This window comes from Urocitellus parryii, chromosome 9, assembly GCF_045843805.1.
Source record: "Urocitellus parryii isolate mUroPar1 chromosome 9, mUroPar1.hap1, whole genome shotgun sequence".
Taxonomy (NCBI): domain Eukaryota; kingdom Metazoa; phylum Chordata; class Mammalia; order Rodentia; family Sciuridae; genus Urocitellus; species Urocitellus parryii.
The window spans coordinates 87,468,363-87,491,277 of record NC_135539.1 but is presented as its reverse complement, the minus strand read 5'-3'; the positions used below and the strand labels follow the sequence as shown (position 1 = coordinate 87,491,277).

The following is a 22,915-nucleotide window of genomic DNA, read 5'->3' as shown; positions in this document are numbered from 1 at the left end:
GGAAGGTAAGTAGCTCAGAGAATAACACAATGTAAAAATATAAACAACTCACCCAGATCCATGTAATGCTTCACCTTGATAATGAGAAAACAGACTGAATTTTCATTATTAAATCTATTAATTGATTACACAGTTGCTCAGAATAGTGAAATTGCCGAATTGACCTGGGAATATTTTGCAGTTTCTGAAAAATTGAAATTAAGAATAAGGGTCAAAGAACACTAGGTGACCTTGATTCTAAACCAAACTTCTCAGAAGTCCTTGAAGCATACTGGGGACATGGGAAGGGTAAACTGCATGGGAGGTCTACCAAAAGACTTAGATCTTTCTCATTAGAAGAAAAATCCATGATTTCAGAGACGGAGATCTAGAAACCTTTAGGAGCCAGAGGAGTCATCACCTAGTAATTTAGCATCAACGCTGTGGTTTAGTAGTGGTTCTTTTCATGTTCAAGAGGGAGAATTGTTCAAACAATATATTTGGTTTGAAATATTTCCAGGACCAATGCAAACACCAAGTGGGCTGCCCAAAAACCACACATTGTTTCCTTCAGACAAAAGATAATGATGCACTAATGAGTTTTACCCTTTATTGCCCTCCCTGGAACACAGCCTCAGGAAGAAAACCCACAAACCAAATTGTTAGTCCCAAAATTTACAATATTTTGCAATGACCCCAATCCCTTTTTCTTTAAGTGCTAGTAACTTGTGCTAAGCATTTGTGTTGTTTAACGCATAAATCCCAACCTCATGTAATCTCAAAAGTGCCCTCCCAGAGAGAGAAAGGAAATGAGTAAATGAGGAACAATAATAAAGCCTCACTCAGAGAGGTACCTCTAAGTGAATCGAAACACTTCTGAGATATTATTGAACTCCAATGCATTTGACTTCATGAAAAAGGGAGGGCTAAGTAACAGAGATTTCTATTTTAAACTATGGGGAAGGAAAATGAGGCAAAAAGAAATTAGACTAATAGAATCCCTTTAACCAAAAGTATTTAATGAGCAGTCAGAACTATGAGTAGAGGAAATTATTATTCTGGTGATTAGAATTTAAGAGCATGATGAGCATTTATAGGATTTCTTAGAATTATTTGTTGTTGTCATTGAAGAGCAAGGGCGTAACTATGCAGGGCTTGTGCTGATATTCTCCACAACTCTTTCTTATCCTCATGATATTTCCCTTCACCATCCCACCTACCATCTCATTCCTTTTGGATGGCAAAATTTCCAAAACATATTGCCTACATTTCCTGCTCCTATGTTCTCCTCTCATACTAACTGAAGATAGCTTCTTTCTTGAATATCTCCACTAAAATGCTAAAATTGACTGTGGTCTTCATGAGTTTCCAAGACATAAAATTAGATTTTGCTAGTTTGCTACTTTAAAACATGTGTTGGCTTCTGACTAAATATATAATAAAGTCCAAGTGCTATCTACTTCATCATAGTCTGTAAGGCCATACACAATCTGGTTCCTTTCTATCTCATCCTAGTCTTTTTTTTTTTTAATTTTTGTTTTGAGATAGGGTCTTGCTAAATTGCTCCACCTGGCCTCAAACCTATGATCCTTCTGCCTCAGCCTCCCAAGTAATTGGGATCATCCCTGTTTCTCGATACTACACTCTTCACTTATTAAAATCTAGCTACACTGGCCTTTCTTTTCCAAGAGTCTAACAAGTTTGTCTTCATTCTAGTTCATTCTTTATGCTGTTCCTTCTTTCCAGAAATCTGAGAATCACTATTTCTTCTCATTATTCAGGTCTCAGGTATTTCCCTTCCAAGGGAACTCCCCTACTCACTACTACTCTTATCTAATAATATCCTAACCCAAATGATTCTCCTCACATTTTCTTGTTTTATGTTCTTCATATTACTTCCTACTATCTAAAAATATCATCTCTTACTTTATGTGGTTCAATAATTTATTATCTGTGTACCCTCACTAGATTGTAACTTCTAGAAAAAGCAAGGTCATGTTTGCTATATTTTTAGTGCCCACAACAGTACTCAGCAGACAGTAGGTTCACAATAAATAGTTGTTGCAAATGAATGAATTTATGTCTAGGAGAAAATGCTTCAGTAATTGAATGGTGAGTTCAGGAATAATAATTTGGATTTTAGAGAATATTTCTACTAATACTAGGGTTTTAACTTTTCATATAATAACTTAAGAGAAGTGTATAACAAATTCTTTCAGTTAGTTGAACTGTGAACCTGAATATTTCACATGAAACCACATATGGAATTATTCTTAAGATGTTGCTTTATGTATGGTGCCTAAACAAGTACAACATCAGATGTTATGTTATTTGTTACTTTTTTTTAAAAAAAATCAATGTATCAGGGACATATGAATGAATTACAATTACAAGGATCAGAGTAGTCACATTCATTTATTAAAATTCTTATCATTAAAGTCCTCTGCCTTTGGTTATGTAACAGAAAGTTGCAGAATTACTTGGAGTTAGTTAAAATACAGATGACTAGGCTCCGAAGCAACCAGTTCCTCCACAGAATTTCCAATTCAGTAGGTCTTGGAGGGCAAAATTTGTATTCCTAACCACCAATCAGGAAAAGACTTTTAAGAAAATTTGATTGAGATTAATAATTAATTGTCAAAAGAGGAAAAGAGTCCTAGAATATGAAAATTAGTGTGAATTTTAGTTATAATCTCAAGAATTATTTTAATATCTTGTTACTAAGTTATCTGCAGAAATTAATTTTTCTATTTACATTTTTTATTTTACATTAATATAGGAGGATACCATCCTGTTTGATTCTAAAAGCTTCCTCTACTTCACACACTACTACTTCACAACTTATAGAACCTTTAATATAGATACCCTATTCACATATGTTGATTATTATTCATCAGAAAATTATTCTGTGTTTATTTTGAGAAGAACTCTCTTAAATCGTTTTCCCTTGCCTCACATTATTCTCCTGAACAGAAACAGTAACTGGGTCTTCAACAAAAATCTATTATGTTTAAAAACAAAAATTACAACTAAAATGATTTGACAGGTGATATTAAGAAGACAAAGTTTTGATGTTTTTTTTTTTTATTTTGCTTCTGTTTAACTCCCAACTCCTGTACAGGAGTTGGACTGGTCAGGAGTTCCCAGGTATAGTTTCCAGGCTCATTTCCATCAGTGGAGGTAGTAGTTACCTGGACCATTGCTCCCTGGACTATAGAGAGTTGATTACCTAAACTAATACTGCAACACATCAAATCTTAAAGTCCAACGTTTTTAATAACAAACCAATGCTACTTCTAGATATTTATCTTAATACATGTGTTAGCTTTCCATTATTGTAACAAATACCTGACCTTAAGTCAATTTAGAAAGAGAAAACCATTTTTTTTGTGTGTGGGGGTGGGGTCTCACAGTTTGGGAGATTTCCATTCATGACTGATTGGCTTTGGACATGTGGTATCCCAGTACAACATGGAGGCACAATCCAACCTTGTGGGAGCATGTGGCAGGGGAAGCCCTTTCACCTCATAGCTGGGAACCAAAGATAAAGAGGAAGAGAACAGGGTTCCACAATCTTCTTCAAGGGCACACCTCCAGTGATTTAAAACCTCTCTCTATGCCCCACCTCTCAAAGGTTCTATCTTTTTCCAAAGCACCACATTGAGGAAGGAGCAAGCCTTTACCACATTAGTCTTTGTAAAACATTTAAGAATGTGATAATCCAAAAGTAACATATGAAAATGTTTATGGGACTAATGCCTATAAAACTTTAAAGTTTTACTAATTAAGTACTTTGAACATGTGTTACATTATATATCAATAAAAATTACTTGTTTCACTTTAAAGTTTTCCGAATTCTCCAAAGTTTCTACAAATAGCAATTTTTTTGTAACTAACATGTAATTATTTTTAAAGTAAAATGATTAAATGTTTAAAAAGAAAAGCAATGAACTGTCCCACCCAGTACAGATGATAATCACAATTAAGAAAATGTAGCATATATACACAATGTGATATTACTCAGCTATAGAGAACAATGAAATTAGGCATTTGCTGATGAATGGATGGAACTGGAGAATATCATGCTGAGTGAAATAAGCCAGTCCCTAAAATCCAAAGGCCAAATGTTCTCTCTGATATATGAATGCTAACCCATAATAAGGGAGGATATGGAAGGAAAGTATTGACATTCATTGGATTAGACAAAGGGGAATGAAGGGAAGGGATGGAGGATGGGAATAAGAAAGACAGTAGAATGAATTGGACATAAGAATGGGATCAAAATGGTAATGGGTTGCACCCCATGTATGTATAACATATCAAAATACACCCTACTGTCATGTATATCTAAAAACAACAACAAAAGGATAGATTTTAACAATAAAAAAGAAGAAAAATCACAGAACTTTTTTTGCTTATGAGACTTTGATTTTTATTGATTTAGATTCTAACCAGGAACTGATTTTTTTCATCAAATAATTTTTAAATAATTTTTTTTAAGTTTCCATTTCAGTTAATTCTCCTACTAGTTAGTTTCTTTTGATTAAAATGAAATTCACACAACATAAAATTAACCACATTAGCCTGGCATGGTGGCATGTGCCTGCAGTTCTAACTGCTCAGGAGGCTGAGGCAGGAGGATGAGACCCTTATCTCTCTCTCTCTCTCTCTCTCTCTCTCTCTCTCTCTCTCTCTCTCTTTTAAATATTTAAAAGTTTAAAAATTTAAACTTTTAAAGTACACAACTGAGTGGCATTTAGTACATTTCCCAATTTTGCAATGCTACCTAGTTCCAAAATGTTCTTTTTAATAATTTTTTTAGTTGTAGTTGGACACAATATCTTTATTTTATTCATTTATTTTTGTGTGGTTCTGAGGATTGAACCCAGTGCCTCTGCCTCGAATGTGCAAGGTAAGCGCTCTACCGCTGTGCTACAACCCCAGCCCCTCCAAAATGTTTTTTATTGCTTCAAAGGAGTCAAAGAGTTGTTCTTTGTTTCTTCTTCTACTTTCAAAAGTTGGAAACCAACAATCTGCAATCTGTTTCTATGAACTTACCTATTCTGGATATCACTCTCTTTTTAAAATGCTATAGTAAATATTTTTTAAAGTATGTTCTGAATAAGAATACTTCCTATTTTAATCAACTTTTGTGTCACTGTGTAACTAGAACAACTTTGTGGAGAAAAAGTTTATTTGGGGCTCATGGTTTCAGAGTCTCAGTCCACAGATGGCTGACTTCTTTGTTCTGGGACCAAAGTGAGGCAGTGGATTATGGGGAATGGAATCAGCAAAGAAAAGCTGCTCACTCGTGGCAGGGTCAGGAAGCAGAGAGGGAGAGAGGTTGGAAGGAGCCACAGGACGATGCATCCTTCCAGAGCATGCCCCCAGTGACCCACCTCCTCCAGCCATCCTCCTCCACCTGCCAAGAGTTACCGCCTGGTCATTCCATTCAAACTAAGATAAACCAATTTGGTAACAGTTCTCATAACCTAATCATTTTACTTCTGAATATTCCTGCATTAATAGAAGCTTTTTAGTGGATACCTCATATCTAAACCATAATATGCCCTCTGACCTATTCTTTTATTGGCCTTCACTTTGCTCTGAGATCAGGAGGGCTTAATTGTGACTTCTACATGACAGCTCTTTGACTCCATTCAAAAGTTCATGATCTCTGTCTGGGCTGGAGCTATAGCTCAGTGGTAGACTTTTTCTTAGCATGCATGAAACAGAGAGCCTGGATTCAATCCCATAACCAAAATATAATTGTTTCTTGACACCTTCACTACCACCCCTGTTACATCCACTTCCAAACACAAGATCTTCTTCAGATTAACTCTAATTCTTCAGAATTCCTTATATGGCCACTTAGACCATGATTAATACCTGCATGTGAATTCTTTTCAGCTTAAGCTTCAACTCAACATGTGTTACATAAAAGAAGACTGAGCATAATGGAAAAGTGGAGGGAAGGACAGGAAGGGAAGTTAGCAAAATCAAATGAGCGGGTTCCAGGCAGGCCTCTGCATGTACATGAATGTCAACCTTCATTACCTCTGAGGTGCAGCGAGCCAAGTCCCTGGTTCACACCCTGTCCCCTGGGTATTGTGCAGGGACCTCTCCTGACATGGCCCTCCAAGGAGCTGCAGAAGCCTGGCACACAGGCTTGACAAGAAAAAGATCCTAAATGGAAACACACAACCACAATTACTTACAAACCATCTCTCTCACATCTTCCTGTCACAAATCATTAAAGAAGCCCTCTACTCTAAACATGGGGAAATTGCTCAAGGAAAGAAGAGACATTAGATCTAAATTACAACTAACTTCAACACTGATTGCTGTGTATTACTGTTTTAGTCTTTGGTCTGAATTAATGAGGGTATAATTAATGAAGTTTGCCCTGGCCAGTGGACCAGAGCCCAGATAATTATATTCAAGATGAATGGCCTAGGCTCTGTTTTTCAGAGTATGAGGTGCATATTTAAAAATGTCATTTGTCAGGTTCCAGCTCAGATTTTGAGCATGAGAATTTCACCTTGAACATTGGGTTTCTACATTTTTAACAAGTTCTCCAATGGGTCAGGTTCGTAATGGAATATGAGGACCACATATTAAAGAAAAAGGAAGTCCTTGTTGAATTTGTATTGCATACCAATAATAAATATTGTGAATAGAGACTTGCTCTTTGGAAAAATATACCAATACATGTGTTCAGAAACAATATATTAAAAATATTTGATAAGCTTGGCTTAAGGTATAACTCATTCTGTTTGATGTTAACAAGAAACATTCTCTACAAATACTTCAAAAGTTCAGAAGAAGTCCTTTTTTATTTACATTATTTATAATTGGGCTGATCCAAGGAAAGATCTAAACATAGTGTTATAAAAAGCAGAATGGACACCAAACATCATGAGCACATGTGCATTCAGTAAATATTTGCTGCATGAATGGTACAGTTAAAGTTGCTTTATTTCCCAAATAAAAAGCAAAGGAATGATGCCTCTAATCTTCCAGACTTTCCCCTTCTCAAATATCAGTAATATTCTGGTTGTTTGAATACTACCAAAAACAGCATCTGTAAATTTCTCAGAAATATTAGGTATTCATTCATTTATTCAATAAATATTTATTTATTATTTTTTTATGTAGCAGGACTTGTGCTGAATTCCAGGTATATAGTGATGATCACAACAGACTTGGTTTATGAAGTTTTATTGCAGAGAACTAGTAAGTTAGGTACTTTGGGGGAAGATTAATTACTTGAGAAACAAAGGAAATCTTAGAGCAAGTAGAAGGAATTTCAAGACTATGCACCAGCACTTGCCCTATTCTGTTTGATATTTCAAGGTGACTTAGCTTGGGTTTTTATGTTGTGTTTTTAGAAGATACAAAAAGAACAAAATTTTGAATGACCAGGATTGGCACATACATAGAGACTGAAAGCAAATAAGTGATTGCCTGGGGTTGAGGGTCAGAGTGATATAGAATAAGTGGGAGAGGATGGGGAAAGAAATGGGAAATGACTGCTAAATGACTCTTTTGAAGAATCTTGTGTGCTACAAAGAACCACTGGATTATACACTGTAAACAGACAAATTGTATGATATGTGCATTATCTCTCAATAAAGATGTTTGAAAAAAAAAAGAGGGCTGGGGGTGTGGCTAAGAGGTACAGTATGTGCTTAGTATGTACACAACCCTGGGTTCAATCCTTAGCACCAAAAGAAAGAGAGGAAGGAAGGAAGGAAGGAAGGAAGGAAGGAAGGAAGGAAGGAAGGAAGGAGGTGTGGACCCTCAAATTTTTGAAAGCCAAATGAATTTTGGCTTATCAGCAACCTTGTAAAATCTAATAAATAGGATTCAGTATGCATTATCTTCTCTTCCTCCCCACTACAGTCTGCTTCCACTCCCACCAGCCATCACTAAAACTCTTTCATCAGTTATCTCTAATTATCCTTATCCATCCAGTGAAGATTTGTCAGACTTTGCCTTTGTCTGATTTGTTTTTCTTTTTTTAGGGGGTGGGGCACCAGGGATTAAACTCAGGAGCATTTAACCACTGAGCCACATTCCTAGGCTTTTTTATTTTTTATTTTGAGACCGTGTCTGGCCTAGTTGCTGAGGCTGGCCTTGAATTTGTGATCCCTTGCCTTAGCCTCCCCAGTTACTGAGTTTGTAGGTATGCACCACCATGCCTGGCCCTTCACCTTATTTTTAACAACCTTTGCTCTTCCTGCTTTTGTCCACTCTGGTAGGTTCCCTTTCCTCACAAAATTGAAAAGACAGTGTTCACCAGAGCTCCATTGTCAGACCACTTCTCTTCTTACCCTATCCCCAGGTGAACTTACAACCTTCACAGAGCTGGTTAGTACTTCAGGTCCATTTGCTGAGGCCCATCTTCTGCCAGACATCTTTCTTTTCTTGTGCCATAAAGACTCCCACTTCTCACAAACCAGGTCTTTCTCTGATCTTCTAATATAAATACCCATACCAGTCCCATCATCCAATTGGCTGAAGAAAATACCTAGATTTTCCCCCTCTTTCTTATTCTTGTGTCCGTTCAATCACCCCAGGAAGTTAAAGCCCGGATATCTAAAATATTTCCTTCCTTTTTCATCCCTGTTATTCCCAAGTTCAGGCCAACATTCTGTCTTTCGTGGATTACTCAAAGAGTCAAATACCTAGTCTCCTTTTTCCAGGGTCATTATTTTCTCACTATTTTCTTTTTCTTATTTTTTCATCTCATTCCTGGGATGAATCAGTGTCTTATTCCTTCTTGTATCACAAACCCTAGAGAAGGGCATGGAACATGTAGAATGAATGAATGAATCAATTAATGCATGAAACTTTAATAAAACTGCTGCCTAATATAGAATCATAAATAGGGAAAGCTTTGGGTATTGGTGTTCATTTTTAATATGTTTCAACACTTTTTTTCTTCACTTTTTCCATAACTCCATATCCATTGGCATGTTTTAAGTCTCCTGGTTGTCTCTGATTATGTTTGTTTTCTTTGGTTGAGAGCCTTGAATTTGCCTTCTAATTTGTCTGAATTCAGCATTGGTTGTCAATAGAAGCTAACTTGAAAAGGGCAGGGTGCCTAAGACTTAACACCAAGTAAACCAGACTTCTTGTTTCAATTAAATTACTTAATATGGGATTTTCCAGTCCTCTCTGGACCCATTAGCCAGCAGAGTGTTTTAAAAAACTGTCAGGAAAGAGAAGTTGCAGAATTTGAGAGACATGAGTGAGTGAATCAGAGAAGAATGAAGCCTGAGGTCTTTCCTCATAACATTTACATGTGGACATAAAATTTTTATGTATCAAAGAAGTCATGGATAACTCATTCTTCTTGCCCAGCATCATTAGTGTAATTCCCATATTTAAAAGTAATAATATAATAATATACTTTAATATGCTGCCCTCTGACAGTTTTATTTCTAAATCTGTATGTAAGAGGTTGTATACTTCTCACATAATTTTAATTGATGTTTAAAATTTGCAGTGGATATCATTTAAAGAATATCACAAAATGGATGTTTCAAAACAAAATCTCTTTTTAATGTCTCTAGAGAGATCTGAATACCATAACTATTTTATGCCCACGATTATACATTCTTTTAAAAAATGCATGCAGAAATACTCCTTTACAGGAAAATTTTACATCTTTTTCTCCTTAAATTCCTGTTTTACTCTAGTTTTTCTTAATGGGTTTTATATTTGAGAGTCTTTTATTTTTCATTCTGTTATTGTTTCTGTGACAATAGTATGCTTATAAATTTTAATTTTCATCCTGTACCTTTAAGCTTGAAAGATTGGATTTTTTCCCCGTGGATTGATTATTCATTAGAATGAATATTTGTTCAAAATAGCAAAAATATTTTATGCATTTAGTAAATAATTATTAAACAAAGAAATGTAAATTTCAACAATTTACCTCTTTTAAAGAGATGCCCCATGTGTGGAGATTTTTGGTTATGCATGTTTTTATGAGTGAATACTGCCCTTTTCTAGAAAGAGGAATAAGTACCCACAATACACCATGATAAGAGTGGGTGGGATGGGAGCTATCATTTTCTGTTGTCAAGTAGAAGAAGGGAATGCTCAATGAAGCAGGAAGAAGAACATGTTTGTCCCATGATATGAACTTTCACAAGCAGGAACAGATGGAGGTTGAGAATTTGAATATTCCTCAAACTACCCTTGGACACATGCCTTTGGAAAGCCTGTATGTAACCCGTAGGACTAGACATGTTCCCATTAAAGACCATTTATGCCCAAAAGAGTTGCTGTGATAGATGAGAGATAACAAAAAATGTCAGGTCAGTGGTCCAAGGAATAAGGAAGAATGAACAACACTTTGAAATAGAAGAAAAATAAGAACAAATAATTACTACTGAATCACAGACAACTATTAAACATTTTTAAAGTCCCACTTTTAGGAGTTGCATTTACTTCTGATTTTTATGGCTAGATATGTATTAAATCACTATAATTAAATGTTTATGTAAAAATTATCATTGCTACTGGAAAGTTAACCCAGTTTCAAACTGGGTTTTAGTTTTGTTAAAAATAATTGTTAAAAACCACATCTAGGGCTAGAGTTGAGGCTCAATGGTAGGGTGCTTGCTTAGCACATGTGAGGCACTGGGTTCAATCCTCAGTGCCACATTAAAAAAATAAAATAAAATAAAGGTATTTTTTTTTTAAAAAAACCCTATACTAGTGTAGATAAAATCCATTCAATTGTCAAGTCTTTCATTTGTGTATACATTAATAAACGTTCAAAAGTTATTCACTAGATCCACCATAAGTCACAAAGAAAGATTAAATACTCTTTTCTTCCAATGACTTATGTTCAAATAAGGGAGAAAATATGCAGACAATGGCTACAGGGTGTCTATTGGCTGTACCAAGGCAGTTAGAACTATGGCAAAAATGAAGAGCACAGGAAACATGGAAAGTTTCACAAAGCAAATAATATTGTAATGAAACCCAAATGACTAACAGTGGTAAGAGAAACAACATATCAGGCAAAGGAAAATGCACAAATGTTTGGAGCTGGAAAACACTCTTCCAAGGGGTAAAATACTTAGTGTTTTGTATTTCAAGCATGAGATTTAAGGTAAAAAGGTACTTATATGATGAGACCAAGGAGAGGACAAAGATCACAGAAAGCCTGTACACCTTGCCTAAAGACTTTGAGCTCATAAATTATGGAAACTCTTTAAAGGGTTAATTTAAAGGAATAATCTTGACAGAGTTGAGTGTTACAACATTCATTCTGATAGGAATCCAGAAAGTACATCTATGACTATGTGAGTCTGAGGCAGGGAAGCCAAGTGAGAGTGCTGTTCTAAGAGTTATGAGGACCTGAACTGAAGTATTACCAGTGGGATTTAGAAAGAGTCACAAAAGATAATGAGATCTTATCAATGGACTTAACATGGGAAAAGATAAACTAAGACAATCTCCAATAAACAAAAGTGACTTACATATTGAAGAATTTATTCACAAACATGAAGTTCAGAGGTAAGCAGTTCCAGGGCTAGTAAATTCAATAGCTTAATGACATAATAAAGAATGCAATTGCTTTCGTTTTGTGCTTTATACTTAAATATTGACTTTCATCACATACTTGTATCTTCACAGCCTTAGTCATTAAACCCTTGCGTAACTACAACCTAAAACTAGAACAACCTAAATCTAGTATTCTCCTGGCATGTCTCTTTTCATCAGGGAATAAAATTCTTTCCCAGGAGGCTATACCTTATATCTTATTCATCACATTTGCATCATTATGCATGCCTAAATCAATCACTTGCAAGGAGAGTGGGACAACCAACTGATTTGGGCCAACCAGCTATCCATCCATGGTATGTACATGGTATTTATGAATCCAATGCCTGAACAAAATTGTGGTTCTGTTAGCAAGGCAGAAATAGGGGCATTGACTCTCTAGTAGTAAATTAACAGGATATGCCCCTGCCTATCAGCTTTCGTTTACTTTAAAGGTAAATGTTGTAGTGTTGCTTGACACTGGAACTATGTCAGAGGAGAAGTAGATGAATGGGAAAATATGATGAGGCTTGGAACATGTAGAATTTGAGGTGCCTAAAGGGAACTGGGGAATAGAGTCTGAGAGTCATAAGAAAGCTGTTGGTTGAAGTCATAGGCATGAATGAAATTCTTAGGAATGTGAGTAATATGAAGACTGGATTATAGAAAAAATACTTAGGAAACTCCCACCTTCCAGAGGAAAAGAGAGAAAGAAAACTCAAGAAAAGAAATTGAAAGACTGAAGAGGAAAAAAAGAAAAAAAAATTGTTCATGTGAATACCAGGGGAAGTAAACAGGGGACACACAATTTTGCATGTGTCCTGTCACCATTTCTACAAACTAGGATTCAAAAAGTGAAACTAAGCAACTTGAACAGAGAGTGAACAGGAAAAGCTGATGAGTTTATAGGCAGGATGTTTTTCATTTTACTCAAAGCATTTGAGACAGTATTCTCTAATTTTTGTGTATACACAAACAGAAAATCTATACTCTGCTTGCAGCAAAGTGAAATTTGCTATTTTAGCTTTTCTGAAACACACAATGGATAGAGGAAGGGGGTTTCAGAATGTGGAATCATTGCAGCATGATTGATCTCTCAGGCTATGGACTAAAATCCTTATTAAGGAAAAAAATAAAAAAAACTTTCTAATGGCTACAGAGAACAAGAGCACTGGCTACAAAATGCTTAATGGATCACTCATAATCTCTTTCTTCTTTTCAAATAAAGCTCAGAGAGTTCTTGATTTGTACTTGACTCCAGTGACATATTCCTTATAACAGCAACATGGTGCAAGGGGTGGCAAGTGCCATTGGGAAACCCAGAGAATCCTGGGAGTGGTCAGAAAAGGTCACAACATAGGCAGCTCAGGGCCTAGAAACCACATTCCCTTCCCATTTCCAAGTGGACATGGACGAGAGAAGTAATGCATGTGTATAAACACAGGCTGTCAAACAGCTTTCCCATCCATTTTCCATTCGTTTTCTTATTGATATAGTTCTCTGCTGCCATCTTGCCTCAGTGTTAACATTTCCTTTTCTGAACTTATTCCAACAATGTCTTCAAAGATTAAGAACTTTGATTACAAATTCCCAAATGATACTCTTGCTATCCGGAAGTCAAAGTAAGTAATGATAGTATCATTTCTTCTTTGGCTGAAAATATTTTTTTTTAAAAAAACATAATATAATTTTTCCAGATGAAATTAAATTTCTCTTGGAACACAACGACAGTCAATGTTCCACTCAGGCAGTGCCACTTGGAAAAGTAAATGAATCCACTTGGATTTCAAACTTCTGAGTCATGTGGGATGCACTAATATTTCTGCTTTAAAATTTCTAGCCACTTCCTATTCTTTTCATGAAGAAATTTTCTTTTCAGAAGATACATAATTAGAATTTCTGATTTGTCCTCTCCCAATATTTTGATTTCTCTTGCTTCAAATAAGTTACAAGTATTTCTTTTCAGTCATAAGACCACTGCATTTGAACTGGATGTACAAGCCGTTTGTAACCAGAGATGCAAATTGCAGTGATCATAAAATGCCATTTCAAGTTTTTCAGATAGGCAAAAAGTAATAAATCTGGTAACACCAAGTGTTAGCAATTGTGTGAAGCATCAGGGACTCACATCTTACCCAGGGGAAGGGAATATTGATGCAAACACTAGGAAAGCAACTTGGCAAAACTTAGTCAAGCTCAAGTTGTACATATTCTCTGACCCAGAATTTCCACTTCTTCATGTCTCCTCTAAAGAAAAACTTTAGCAGATGGGCCTAAATAAGCACATACAAAACTTATCAGGACAACACCATTGACAGTAGTGAAAAAGTTGAAGCAGCTCAACTGTTCCTCAGTAAGATGAATGAATAGTGAATAAATGCTTCAATATTCAGCAATGGAGATGGAGAGACTTCTACAAACATCCACATACATAATATCTCAAACATGTATTATGGGAAACAAAAAAGAAGAGTATGAAACTAGGGATAGATTTGTTAACACACAGATATGCACTAATATACAAAATGTAACTAGTAAACACAACAACTGGAATGATATACAGAATGCTGGTCCGCTCAGTGAGGGTAGAAGAAGGATGAGAAGGATGTGAGGAACATACTATAACTTTCTCTCGCTCTCTCTCTCTCTCTCTCTCTGTATATATATATATATATACACACACACACACACACACACATATGTGTATATATTTATATATATAGTAATACCTCTCTATATAGTTATATTAGTAATATCTCTCTGTATATATATATTTATATATACATGTAGTTATACATATATGTAAATATATATTTACATATATATATATATATATATTACAAAATTGAAAGAGATTGCAAAGTAAAGATAGGAAATCTTAATATTGTATTCATCCTGATGGTCGGTACAGTTTTTTTTTAAATTTTCTGCCTCTCTTTATGTTTGAAATGTTTCACAATTATAAAATTTTAAAGTCAAGGAAATTTTTTTTAAAGAGAGAGAGTTTTTTTAGTATTTATCTTTTAGTTTTTGGTGGACACAACATCTTTATTTTATTGTATGTGGTGCTGAGTATGGAACCCAGCTCCCCGCGCATGCCAGGCGAGCGCGTTACCGCTTGAGCCACATCCACTAAAGTCAAGGAAATTTGCCACTTTTTTTTCTGTCAAATGAACACGAAAGTGAAGAGAAGATGACAACTGAATTAAATAGAAAAAAGTCTGGAGCAGGAACATGGCCAAGTTTTTCTGTAAAAGACAAGATAGTGTTTTTAACTTTGTGGGCATTATGGTCACTGTCTGCATTACACTTTCTGCTTTTACAGAGCAAAAGTAGCTGTGGACAAAATGTAAATGAATGGGCATGGCCATGCTTTGATACAACTTTATTCACAATAAAGGGCCTCAGGTTGGGTTTGGCCTGTGGGCCGTAATTTCCCTCAGTTTAGAGTTGCCAGGGAGGTAAGTGGTTTCAGCAGACAAGCAATCTTAGGCTACAAGGATGATCCAGGGGCCAAGGAAAATTCACATTTATCTCTAGAGAGTTGATTAGGGAGCTAAACCAGTACCCTTACAGCCTAGGAATCAAAATCACAGAAGAAGTACTTTGGTTGTTGAAGCGATGGCAGTAGAAAACTCAAAAAAATATATACTTGGATGTTTAACATTGTTGGGGGTTTTGGTTTGGATCTTGTGTTTGTTTGTGTGTTTGTTTTTTTAAAGAGAGAGAGAGGAGAGAGAAAGAATTTTTAACATTTATTTTTTTTTAGTTTTCGGCGGACACAACATCTTTGTTGGTATGTGGTGCTGAGGATCGAACCCGGGCTGCACGCATGCCAGGCGAGCGTGCTACCGCTTGAGCCACATCCCCAGCCCCTTGTGTTTGTTTTTTAATGTGTTTTCACTTGGGTGGTAGGAGCAAGTTTATCCCAGAATGCCTATGGATATTTAGCCCTGGGTACTTCTCTTTAATTTTCCAAGGACACTCTAGAATTCTTAGGTCACAGAAAATGTTTCATCCCCTTCCTGCCATTCACCACTTCTACACAGTCCAGTTCTGCCTTGGCCTGACTTCTAAAATGCAGCAAGTTCACTGTGGTGGTGAGTTCATCAGCTTAACTGCACCAATGGCCTTTGCTCACTTGCATACACCTGTTGGGATAGATGATTCATCTCTGCTGTATCCTTTCCTAGAAATCAGGAAGCTTTCTTGCTCCAGATCCTATTGTAGGGACCCTGTTCAGGACTTCACATTTCTAGAAAGGGCTCATAGAGGGGGACTATGATTTCTCAGCTGCTTTGACCTGGCCAGTTCTTGTTCTTGTATCTACAAAGGCCAGGTCCAAGGGCGTTCACTTAAGAGAAAAAAATGCTTCTACTACCTCTCTTTTTTGCACAATCAACTTTGGCCAACCCAGTCTGCTTAGGCCATCAGCATTTATAGTCCTGGCACCCCTTGCAAACTGAAAACATTGTCAAGCCAGAAGAATGGTTAATAAAGCCGACAGGATTTATTTATGAGTTTCTTCTCATACAAGCCAAACATGAGATGTGAGAGTAAAGTGAAGTATCCTCATGCTGTCATTACTGGCAGTTGTGGCAACATTCCTGAGCGCTTAATTGTATGCCAGCCATTTCTCTGAATAGCAAAGGGTGTCGGGACAGAGCAGGACTCTGAAGTGCCGAATTCAGGTCCTGGTCAGACCACTGGAAGGATGATTGGCAAACTGAAGGTAGAGGCATGGCATGTACATTGTCTCCTTGGTGAACCCTCCACAAGCAAGGGCCAGTAGAGTAGGAGCCTTTAGCAACAGCGGGTTCAATTACATCAGTGTCCCTGAAGGAAAGAGGATATAATTGAATAATCGTCATGGCAAACACCTCTTTCCTACTTACCTGTTCTGACAGTGAGCTTACTGACACTGAGGTGAGGTGAGCTTACTGTGGCCATGTGTGAAGGAGAACAGAAATGAGATGTAAGAAAGGAAAGAGAGAAGAGACTGACTTGGCCCCAGACACCTAGATTTTATCTGTCTCTTTTCCTTTCCTGAAAACTGGAGGTTTGCTTTTTCCTTCCTAGGTTCCTGTGAGACATGACTTCTAGGGATGTGTGCCAGATGTTTTGAAACCATTTTAAAGTGTTCAAAGAATGCATGTTGTTAATCACCACATCTAATACTGTTGACACGGAGAGTTTTTGCCCCAGATTGATCTGAGCATGTTTCAGCTCTGCTCTCCCCGACAAGAATTAGAAGGTGTTGAATGAAAGCATGCGTTTTCGAGCCTATCAATGGTGCATGTGAGGCTGTTATTGGAACTAGGAGTTAAGGACCAGGCGGACTCTGTAAATCTTTCCTGGCTGGGACTCACAAACTTTTGGTTGTGTTTACTCAGAATGTTAATAATTTCGGAAATTATTAAAATGGAACCAAAATACTTTCTTTTTAAGAGGCTATTGAGATCACAAATCATTCTGCAAATATAATAAGCTGTGTAAGCTGAGTGAGTCCAAGACTCAATGCTTGCCATGGGTCTGCTGGAAGAGGTGGCTATTTTCACATGACACTTCATGTGTGGAACTAAGGAGGCATGAGAAAAGCCCTTGAAAGACTTGGCCTTAAAATTTCAATAATTGTGTTGGATAAAATATCTTTGAAGAAGGAAGGAAAGAAGGAAGGAGAGAGAAAAGATAGAATATTATCTGTGTTTCCCCTCCCCACCAAATTTTGCATTTCTTTTTGCTCATTTTCATCCATACTACCTAACTCCAGTTGCTTTCAGCAGCAGCATCACGTTGAGGAATCCTATTCAGATTTTAAAAGGCTCATTTAGTTGTTTCCTAGGCTCTCCCTGTTTCCTCTCTAACTACAACCATTGGTTTTTCCTTGTACCTTCATATCCTGGGTGGCCACTGATGCCTGTGTTAGTTAGCTTTCCTTTACTGGAACAAAACAGTTGAAATAACCAACTTAAAAAGGGGACAGGTTTATTCTGATTCACAGTTTTGCAGGTTTCAGTCCATGAGTGCAACTATGCACTGCTTTTGCGCCTGTGATGAGGCAGTACTTTATGGCAGGAGTGTGTGGCAGAGAAAATTGCTCCCCTCATGTCAACCATAATGCAAAGAGGAAGAGAGGAAGATATTGGGGTGCCACAATCTCCTTCAAGGACACACCCCCACTAGGTTCCAACTCTTAAAGTTTTAATCATTTTCACTAGTGCTAAGCTGGGAATCAAGGCTTTAATGCATAGGTCTTTAAGGGGCACTTAAGGACCAAACTATTATAGAGACATACTGGAATTCACAAAGCCAATCACAGTGCTTACTCCAGAATCAGTACTATAAGTAGTTGATGTGCAAAGCTTATTGTGGCTTAGACTAGACATGTAACAATGATACCAAGATACAGTTTTAGTGGGATTGGGGGGTGTGTGGCTCAATGTTAGAACCTTTCCCTAGCATGTGTGAGGCCCTAGGTTCCATCCCCAGACCTGCAAACAACCACAACAACAAAAAGAATTTTAACATAGATATTTTAACACAAATATTGTTAACAAAAAGGCAATTACAGTCACAGAAAACCCGGATTCCAGAGCTGGGATGCCTAGGTTCAAATATTTCACACATGGGCTTTGTGCTCTTGGCACGTTGTACAACCTCTCTATGTTCAATTTCCTTGTTCATAATATGGGGAAAGAAATACTACCTATTTCATGGTGGTTTTTTTGATTAAATACATTAACACATGAAAGAAAAATGTGTGGGTGATGTGTTTTTTAATTTGTTTTAATTAGTTATACGTGACAGTAGAATGCATTTATACACTTTGATATATCATACATAGATTAGATATAATTTCTCATTTTTCTTAGTGTACATGTCTGATGTGTTTTGAGAACCAATAAATATTAGTTATTCTAATATTAGTAAATATATTAGCTTGTGATTTGAAGAATTTCTTCTACTTAATATTAACTTTTAACCATTTCTATATGCTTGTGCCTGATACATATATATAATATACATGTATAGATATATACACATATATTACACACATATATATAAACATTTATGTATACTTTTTATTGCTATGGGTCCATGTTAGAGTGTGCATGTTAAATGAATGGGGATTTATCAGTTTTACAAGTGGTAAAAAAGAGAAGAAATTAATAAAGATGAAAATAATGATACTGAGAGGATTATGTTAGGAGTTACAGTTGTAAAATGAGATGGGAGACATCTCTTTTGCTGGGTTTTTGAGACTATTCATGAAAATATAAAAATTAAAAATGTAAATTGAACTTTGAAGCCCATATTTCACATAAGTCAAACTTCAGTTTTCTCCCTACAAGACACATTTTAGATAGAGGAAAAATAATTTCTCTCTAATTCCCATTTCTGTTGATTTTGTGTCACAGTCTCCTAATACCCAAACTGGAAAAAAACAATCCATTCCCGCAGGTAATTTTGCATTGGTATAATTTTAATGCAGACTTGAAATTTCTTAATTCACAAGTAAGAATTTCCACTATACAAATCTAATTTATGACTCATTTGACTGATCTGAACTTCTGTGTACTGATGTTAAATGCTAAATTTTATCTATTACTTATATGTAATAATGAACAGATACGTGACTATTCGTTTTTAGCCTATGTGTGTTTCTAACATTAATGCTTATTTTTAAGAAATTTGTGAACTTTCCTTTTACTTTTTACTTATTAATTTTTCTAATCATATCCATGGCTCTGGATATAGATACCTGGCTCCAAATTCTGTGCCATTGCTCACCGGTTATGTAGAACAAATGATGGAACCTCTGTGGGCCTCAATGCATTATTACCATGAAGTAGGAACACTAATACCACCTCCATTTTAAGGCTGTTTTGAGGACCAAATGAGCTGTGCATGTAAACCCCTTCAAACAATATACTAAAACACAATAAACATTTGAGTATTTACCATTATTGGTACTTCTGTGAACTGGCTTGAGTGTCTCTTGGCAGCATTTGCTTTATTTCTGTAATTGTTCAACTTATGTTTTCTAACTGCATTATAAATTCATTACTTCCTTTGGGGCACTATTTATGGTAGTGTCATAGCTATCTTCAAGTGGACTGTTTAATGCTCCTCACTTTCAGCCGTCCCTGGTCATCTTGCAGTCTGTCACCTCTCTTCATAAACCCATAAAGCATTAAAAGGACAACATGGATTCTGCACTCTGTCGCCCTTCTCAACCAATCCCTTTAACTCTTTTCTCGTTGCAGGATGTTCTGGAAGCTTTCCCTGTCCTTGTTCCTGGTGACTGTGTTGGTGAAGGTGGCAGAAGCCCGGAAGAATAGACCTGTGGGTGCCATCCCCTCACCTTATAAGGACGGCAGCAGCAACAACTCAGAGAGATGGCATCACCAGATCAAGGAAGTGCTTGCCTCCAGCCAGGAGGCCCTGGTGGTCACCGAGCGCAAGTACCTCAAGAGTGACTGGTGCAAGACCCAGCCACTGCGGCAGACGGTGAGCGAGGAGGGCTGTCGCAGCCGCACCATCCTCAACCGCTTCTGCTATGGCCAGTGCAACTCCTTCTACATCCCGCGGCACGTGAAGAAAGAGGAGGAGTCCTTTCAGTCCTGCGCCTTCTGCAAGCCCCAGCGTGTCACCTCGGTCCTGGTGGAGCTCGAATGCCCCGGGCTGGATCCACCCTTTCGACTCAAAAAAATCCAGAAGGTGAAGCAGTGCCGATGTATGTCCGTGAACCTGAGCGACTCTGACAAGCAGTGAACGCCTGGGGCTGGACGCAGCTCAGCACTGCGCTGCGCGCCCTGGTCGCTGGGTCGTGTCGCCGCCCGGTCGGTCCCAGTCCTCTGAGCTCACTCACACGCTGTCTAGTGTTCTCCCCTCAGCAGCAAGCACGGCTTTTGGGGCTGACGGTGTCCGTGTCACAAACGTGGAACGCAAGTGGAGCTTTGCTGATGTATTTCTGACTGACTCCGAGCCCTGCCTGGGGCTCCAGAACTAGGTTGTGGATCAGGCCCCGATGGAAAGATGCTGGAAACCTCTCGGCTACCCCCTGCAGTCAGAGAGGACTTTAGGTGATGCATTGTAAATCCAGCATGGATGTTTCCACCATGTGGAAGCCAGTATTTTCCAGGCCTCATCCTACACTCCAGCTTGCCCCCTTTCCTTGTAAAGGGTGCATCACTCTTCTGAGCAGCCCCTCAAACTTCTCCTGCTGTTTTCCTGGACCTCTGGGGGTGGTGAGAATTCATTCTTGTGGTTTTGCTGCTGCTGTGATACTGATTTGGACAATGTCCTTAAAGGAGATGTCCAGGGCCAGAGGGGCTCCAAACAAACCCGATACCAAGAAAACCACTGAGCCACTTGGATCAAGTGGGCTTTCCTGGGGACCTTGCTTTCAGCAGGCCACACCCTTCCAGGAGACATCACCACCTTTTCTTCCTTACTCCCCAGCCTCCATCAGTGGACTCGAGATGAACTCTAGTGTGCATGCTATTATCGCTGCAATTAGAATATTATCACACACAAGGTCTCTATATTAACGCTGGTTTTATAATTGACCTATATTGTAAAGAGCTGTTAAAAAGTATTATAGACCTATCATGTATTGTTTCACATGTTTTGACTCTGGCCTTGCAGCACTATTCTGAGTAGGGAGGACAGCAGGTGATGATCTGCCAAAAAGGTATTTTTTACTCAGACATAATGCCTGGTCAGCAATTCACTGTCATGCACCTCTTTTAGATTGGGCAGGGAAATGGGCAGAATCATGCTTTTACTTTGAATATTATGTCACTGAAGGTACTAAAGCATTGCAGCACAATATAGAAATTAGGTTGGGGTGGATGGGTGTGGGGAGGGGAATTCATTGGGAAGTTATTAACTCAAAATCCCTTATGCATATGTGGGGTGACACAGGATGCTATTTTCACTGCCATAACATTAAGCAAAATTGTTTCCTGTTTAAAGATGTATTTAAGAATATAAGGAACTGGGTCACTTTGTGGTGCAGGAGGAAGTAAAGGATTAACCTATAAAGAATAGTAATATAGTTGAACTGTCCTATGGAAAATAACTAGTATCCCTTCCAAAGAATAGACTTTAAAAGTATGAGCAAACATTAGGTCACCTTTCATTTTTTTCTAATGAATTGTCAAAGTTTCCATGTTGTGGTCTCTTGATATGAGGAAATTGACATAATTTATGCTCTCACAAAACTATACTCAGTTTGAATCTCTTTGCTAAATTGCCCCAGGAAGGCTTCCCTGTGAGTGATGTTTATGGAATCTGACAAATGTGAATGAGATGCCATTGGTGGGAATGAGAGTACTCTAAAAGCCTTTCTCTGATAATTTCTAAGCGAGTGCTCCAGCCAAAGGGTCAGTTTCCTAGTGTATGTGTGAGACCCTCTACAAATTGCTCTGGAGACTGAAACTGACACTAGGCAGTAACAGTGGATCTAGAGTTTGTCACCTGGAGAACAAGGGTTGGGGTGGGTTGTGGCATGTTGGAGAATCTGTTTCCTGCTGCTGCAGTGCAAGCTGTATATTTCTGTCACTTCCGTAACACCATAAAACCTGAGCACACACTGTGCTATTATGAATGGGGTTTTGGCTTCAGAAATGGGTAGCCCAAAATCAGGAAGCAGAAATAAAAAGAAATCATTGAGGGCTGGAACCCAGGGATGGCGATAAAAAGTAAAAAAAGGTATCCACTGTCAGAATTGATTATTTTCATTTAGCAGAAAACCTCAAGTCAGACCCAGTGTAGAATATGCAGCAGAAAAACTGTGAAGAAAGGAAGCCCACATGATCCTAATGGAGGCTGATGGAGTGGAGTGGAAGGAGAGTGGAGGAGAGTCTCCAATACAACTGCCAAGTCAACCCCTATCGTTTTATTAATGCAGAGCCCCCACAGAAAGGGGGGGAGATTAAGCTAAGAACTCATAGAATAATAACCTGAGCACTCTTTTTGAACCCAGTTGTGGGTGTAGCAATGAAAGCAATATGATATGCTGCAGTGTGAAGCTCCTTCGGGGGGTTATTGTATGTATAAAGTTTACCTTATGCTGGCTCAAATTGTATTTAATTGTTTCTGTTTTGTTTTGTTTATAAATGAAGAAAAGCTATAAGTATAATGTAATTATTTTATAGGTATACTATTAAATTATAGAACAAATAAAGATTCTTTAGGATTATATATGATCCTGGTGTGATGTGCCATAAAGTGGAATTTAGAATTTGTTTTAGTGAGCAACAAAGGGGTTCTGTGTTGTCCAGCCACAGTCAGTTCAATTCCTAGCCCATGTCACATGATCCCCTTGGCAGCCTGGCATCTTCAAGGAGAATCAGAATGA

At 37.6% G+C, this 22,915-nt stretch overlaps 1 protein-coding gene across 1 annotated transcript in view; it reads left to right on the top strand.

The window, feature by feature from the left end:
* Positions 1-21,132, top strand: part of Grem2 (gremlin 2, DAN family BMP antagonist) — a 102,279-nt gene extending 81,147 nt beyond the window's left edge. The window contains exon 2 of the mRNA XM_026390770.2: positions 19,815-21,132. Within this exon, the coding sequence (XP_026246555.1) occupies positions 19,816-20,322 (507 nt within the window). The 5' untranslated portion in view covers position 19,815 and the 3' untranslated portion in view covers positions 20,323-21,132. The remainder of the gene's footprint in view (positions 1-19,814) is intronic.
* Positions 21,133-22,915: the final 1,783 nt, after the last annotated feature.